Consider the following 5,833-nt stretch of genomic DNA (forward strand, 5'->3'; position numbering starts at 1 on the left):
AGGCTGTCAATCTTCACAGAAGCAAAGCCCAAACCACACCCACTGCCGTGGAGTCCATTCTGACCCACAGCACCCCTAGAGGACAGAGTGGAACTGCCCACAGGGGCTCCAAGGCTGTCATTTTTATGGAAGTTGACTGCCTCATCATTCTCCCACAGAACGTCTGGTGAGTTTGAGCCACCAACATTTTAGTTAGCAGCCAAGGGCTTTATACGTATCCATTTCTGTAACGGAACTGGATGGAAATTGTGCGCCTGTTTTAACCGTAAGTTCTTTACGAGAGTTCATCTCAGCAGCCCGTGTGTTCCTCACAAAGCTGATCAGTAAACGGTAGTCAGGGCCGACACACGCTCTGGAACACACGCGGTGAGGATGGAACATGGGAGCAAATGCACAGAGGCCGCGTGACTGCAAATTCTCTTCAGATGAATGGAAACTCTTACTTCCCCAGATAGAGGATTTGAAATTGCTCAGTTCGAGTCCAGGTTTCTTCAGTCTGTTTTCCTGGGCTGGGATGGAAATAGAGGCAAGCAAGGTTACTTCTTGTCGGCGTGTGACTCACAGCATGCAGGGCTCCGCTCAGCATCTCCACAGCATAGCAATAGCCGCGGGAAACCACAAGGCGTGCACCCGCCCATTCGTCCAATACACAGTGAAGAAACGTGAGCAACGACCAGAAACTAACGCTTTCCCTGCTCTTGTCTGTTACCACTAAGCGGGTTTATAAGCCCAATTTCCCAGCCTCCGTTCACCTTTGGGCCGGATAATTCTGTTTTGGGGTGTGTCCTGTGCACTGTAAGGGGCTTGGCGGCATCCCAACCTCGACCCTCCCGCAGCAGCTTCCAGTTGTGAGAACCAAAAATGTCGCTGATGTTGCTGGAAGTCCCTACTGATAAAATGACAGCCAGTGACATCACTGACTTATGGAAACGCCCTCTCATTTCAGAGCCCTGGACTCACAGGGGTTAGGCGCTCAGCTGCTGACCGGAAGATTGTTGGTTTGAAGCCATCCAGTGCTCCCATAAAAATTATAACCTAGGAGACCCTAGGGGGCCCCTCTACTGTGTCCCACAGGGGCCCTGTTGTTGAACCAACTTGGCTGCAGTGGTTTCATGGGCCTGCTCATTCAATGTAGGCTTCCTTTTTCTTTTAGGGTACAGGCCCACCCTGGAGATCCTGCAGGTTTGGTTCCAACCACCACAGTAAAGCAACTATCACAATAAAGTGAGTCACACACATTTGCTGGTTTCCCAATGCATATAAAAGTCATGTTTACACGCTACTGTAGTCTGTGAAGCATGCATAGCATGATGCAAACGTTTGAAATATTGTGAGAATTCCCAAAGTGGAACACAGAGATGCAAAGTGAGCACGTGGTGTTGGAAAAATGGCGCCAACAGACTAGCTGCAGGATTGCCTCAGACCTTCCATTTGTAAAAAACACAGCGTCTGTGAAGCGCAGTAAAGTGAAGTGCAGTAAAACGAGGCGGGCCTGTGTTGGAAACTGTTACAATGCCTGCACTGATTGCCATGGAGCCTGAGCTCTCGGGGTGAGATATGGACGGCTGTCTTTTCTTGCCATCCCCTCAGCATAGGCGTGATTAGTCCTGCTCACATGATCTGTCCTCTGCTTACATTTAAAAGCAACGTGTCTGTTTTGTTGCAACGAGGCCTCCGTAGCTGTCAGCCTCAGACTCACTAATCCAGACCCCTGGAACGATGGAGACCCACCAGGTTACCACAGAACAGGAAAATGTCCAAGCTGGCCCGTGCACCCCAGCCCGTGTCTGGACCTGGCTTGATTTTGCCCTGCATTAGTACAAAACTAACTGCCTTGCAGGTGTTCACCCAGAACATGGACCTTGCTGGTTAATCGGGGAAGCAGGAACGAGTCACGATGAATAATGTGCACATTTTCTGCCCAATGACGCAGAATGATCTCGTCAGGAATTTCTCAGCGCATTTTCCATGTGAACCATGTCAAACCGCAGCAGCATGTTCACGTGCCTTCAGGGTACACAAATCAGGCCTGTTCAAAGAGGAAGTGGGGGTGGCGAGACTTGGTTTCACGTACTGTGGACACATTATCGGGAGGGACCACTCCCTGAAGGGCATAGTCACTGCCATGGAGCTGTTTCTGACTCATGGCGACCCCCACTGGGCATTGGGTTTCCAAGGCTGTCAATCTTTAGGGAGCAGACCGCCAGGTCTTTCTCCCGCACAACAGTTATTGGGTTAGAACTGCCCAGTGTTTGGTTAGCAGCCAAGTGCTTTAAACCCTGTGCCACCAGGGCTCCTTCTGGTTGTCTAGAGACGGCGTGAATAAATGAATACATAAAAATAACCAGTATTTGCTCAGTCCTAACACTTAAACTGGTAAAACTTCCGCTGAGACGCTCTAAGATTTGTCAACTGGCGCGCAGTCGTAGCGACGTGGGCGGTGGGACCCAGGTCTGGAGCTGCAGGGTCCCGAAAGTGGTTCTTGGCAAGGCAGCCGCTCTGTCTGCTTCTCAGCCCGGGTCCCCCCACCCCACCAAGGCCCACGGCCGGACTCGGTACCACGGGGCCCGGTAGGCCCGGCAGCCAGGCCACGGCCACTTTAAGGGCCGCAGGCGCGCAGGCGCGCAGGCGCGCAGCCCGTGCGCTCGTGGCGTAGCGCACGTGGAGCCATGGCGGCCGCGCTCAGGCTCCCGGGGCCGACGTCCTCCCAGGTAGGAAGCGTGGGCGAGGACAGCCGGGTACCCGGGCCCTTCCCGGGCGGGTGGCGGTGGGCCGGGCGCTCCGGGGGAGAAAGCGGACGGAAGGGCTTTACAGGGAAAGCCGAGCTCCCCTCGCAGCCGTCCACAGCCGCGGGCCGGCTATTTTCCCAAGAGCCGAGTGCCGTCGGTGCTGGGGCTGAGGCGTCGCCAGGACGTGACTGGCGGCCGCGGGGTGTCGTTTCCTAGGAAGGCGCGCTCTTCGCCTTCCGGGCCCGGTAAGACCGCGTCGCCCGCGTGCTAAGCGGCATGGCGCTCCCGGGGCCCTGGATGCGCCGCCTTCCTGCAGCCCGCGCCCCGTGCATGGCTCCCCACGCGGCAAGCCGTCCCCGGTCTCGGGTCCGGGAGCCCCGCGGCGTCTGCGGACAGCAAAGGGCCGTCCCCAGGGTCCGGCGGGCGGACGCGCCCAGCGACATGGTGGTCTCGGGCCCAGTGCCCGGCACCCGTCAGGGCTGTTGTCCCGGCGCCCCTGAGGGAGTCTTGACCCCTGACTGTCGGCTGTGAGGCGCGATGAGCAATGTGGGAACTACAGCGAGAGTAACCGGGATGCGACCCGGACGCCAAGTGAGCCCAGCGGGTGGGAAATGGCGCCTCAGACAGGCTCTGGGCCGGGCTTCGCGGACTTTCCGTTTGTGCAGCTCAGTGGGGTGCCCGCGGAGCGCGGTCAAGTGACGGCTGTCTGTCCACGAAGGGCGCTGACCCCGCCGGGACGGAAGCACCGCCCAGCCCCTGCCTCAGGAGACGGGAGGCTGGGCCGGCGGGCTGCCACCAGGGGGAGAATTCCACCAACGGGAGGGTAAGTGCGGGAGGGAAACCTGAAGTGTTCCACAGACCCCATGGCTGGCCAGGAGGGCGTCTGAAGCGGAACAGCACCGCTTTGAAGGGGGCCTGATGGCGCAGTGCTTAAGGCAGTCGGCTGCTAATCAAAGCACAGGTAGTTCCAACCCACCAGCCACTGGGAAAAGAGGAGGCAGTCAGCGGCCATAAAAACAAAATGGCAGCCTGGGAGACGCTGTGGGGCCGTTCCACTGTGTCGTCTAGGGGCGCTGTGAGTCAAAATGGACTCCAGGGCAGTGGGTGTGGTTTGGGCTTTGCTTCTGTGAAGACTGACAGCCTTGGAGACCCTGTGGGCAGTTCCACTCTGTCGTCTAGGGGCGCTGTGGGTCGGAATGGACTCCACAGCGGTGGGTGTGGTTTGGGCTTTGTTTCTGTGAAGATTGACAGCCAAGGAGACCCTGTGGGGTAGTTCCACTCTGTCCTCTAGGGGCGCTGTGGGTCTTAATGGACTCCAGACAGTGGGTGTGGTTTAGGCTTTGCTTCCATTGATTGACAGCCTTGGAGACCCTGTGGTGCAGTTCCACTCTGTCCTCTAGGGGCGCTGTGGGTCGGAATGGACTCCTTTGGGCTTTGCTTCTGTGAAGATTGACAGCCTTGGAGACCCTGTGGGGCAGTTCCACTCTGTCCTCTAGGGGCGCTGCGGGTCAGAATTGCCTTCACAGCAGTGGGATTAGGGTTTTTTTTTTTTTTTTTTTGAAGGAGACTACTTTAACAGGATTTGCCCTTTTTAACATTTAGTTACTGTTAGCTCAGCCCTGACTCGCTTCAATCCTGTACAGAACAGAAGGGAACACTGGCTGGTCTTGCACCAGCCTCTCAGTCCTTGCCATGCTTGAGCACATCATTACAGCCACTGTGTCAATCCATCTCATTGAGGGTCTTACCCTTTTTTTCCTGACTCTCTGCTCTGACCACTGCTTGTCTGTCAGTGTGTCACACTGTGGTACCTGGTGTGTTGCTGTGAGGCCAGAGGCTATGCCATGGGTATTTCAAACACTTACAGGGTCACACACAATGAACAGGTATCAGCGGGGCTTGCAGACTAACACAGCCTGGGAAAAAGGATGGGCCATTCACTTCTGAATAAACCCACTGCTGAAAACAGGAATAACTGAAACACCGTCTTTTTAAAGTAGAGGAATCCATTGAAACTAAAGAAAAAATTACCATCTTGCCGTGCAGGACTAGACAGAGCTGCACAGAGGAATTTTGAATAAAAGTTCATTATCTAGGACTCCGTGTGCGATTATGGCTTTCTACCCCTAGTGACGGGGTAGTGAAGTGCTCAGCTGCTAATGGGAAGTTGAGGTTTAATCACCCGCACTCCCAGTAGTTTGAGGGAGCAGACCTGGCAGTGTGCTGTGGTTCAGACAATGGCCGAGGAAACCGTAGGGGCAGTTCTGTCAGGTGGTGCTGCTGAGTGGGAACCCACTCCAGGGCAGTGGGTTCCGTTTGGTTTTACAAATGACCCAGTCCCGGCAGCTTGCCCCCCTCTCCAGAGAGAGTGGGTTAAGTCCCTGGACCCCGCGGGGGAAGGAGGCGGCTGACTGTGGTGGGAGCGTGGCTGCGCAGCTGCTGCTCCTGTCAGCTCCTCTCCCGGGATAGGCGGGCGTATGGTAATGAACAACTCGCTCAAACGAAGGAGTGATTTGCTGCCTCTGCACCTGCTGTTGCTAATTAAGGGCTTAGCCCTGCAGAGTGCCAATGGCAGTGTGTGCAAAACCCGGGAGACGGCCCCCCGCGGGCTCCTGAGCTTACAGAAATCAGGATGGATAAGTGGCACTGATGACGGTGACTTCGCCTTCTAAAAACTGCCCAGAGTGAAACGCTGTCAGCCGAGGTGGGCGCCCTGGTGGAGCCAAAGTGATGTGCTCCGCTGTTCACCAAGGTCGGTGGTTGGAATCCACCAGTTGCCCGAGAAATGTGGCAGCCTTGGAAACCCTGGGGGCAGTTCCACTCTGTCCTGTAGGGGCACTGGGGGGTCAGAATCAACTCTAGGACAGTGGGTGTGGTTGGGGCTTTGCTTCTGTAAAAACTGACAGCCTTGGAGACCCTGTGGGCAGTTCCACTCTGTCCTCTAGGGACGCCGTGGGTCAGAATGGACTCCACAGCAGTGGGTGTGGTTTGGGCTTTGCTCCCATAAAGACTGACAGCCTTGGAGACCCTGTGGGGCAGTTCCACTCTGTCCTCTAGGGGCGCTGTGGGTCAGAATGGACTCACGGCAGTGGGTGTGGTTTGGG

The 5,833-nt window shown here is 56.1% G+C and overlaps 1 protein-coding gene across 1 annotated transcript in view; it reads left to right on the forward strand.

The window, feature by feature from the left end:
• Positions 1–5,833, forward strand: part of LOC103207646 (spermatogenesis- and oogenesis-specific basic helix-loop-helix-containing protein 2-like) — a 137,454-nt gene that overhangs the window by 57,402 nt on the left and 74,219 nt on the right. The window contains exon 9 of the mRNA XM_007953293.1: positions 1,463–1,471. Coding sequence (XP_007951484.1) covers positions 1,463–1,471 — 9 coding nt within the window. The remainder of the gene's footprint in view (positions 1–1,462; positions 1,472–5,833) is intronic.

The sequence above is a fragment of the Orycteropus afer genome, unplaced genomic scaffold (genome assembly GCF_000298275.1).
Source record: "Orycteropus afer afer isolate SDZICR_OR568_19922 unplaced genomic scaffold, OryAfe1.0 scaffold00384, whole genome shotgun sequence".
Taxonomy (NCBI): domain Eukaryota; kingdom Metazoa; phylum Chordata; class Mammalia; order Tubulidentata; family Orycteropodidae; genus Orycteropus; species Orycteropus afer.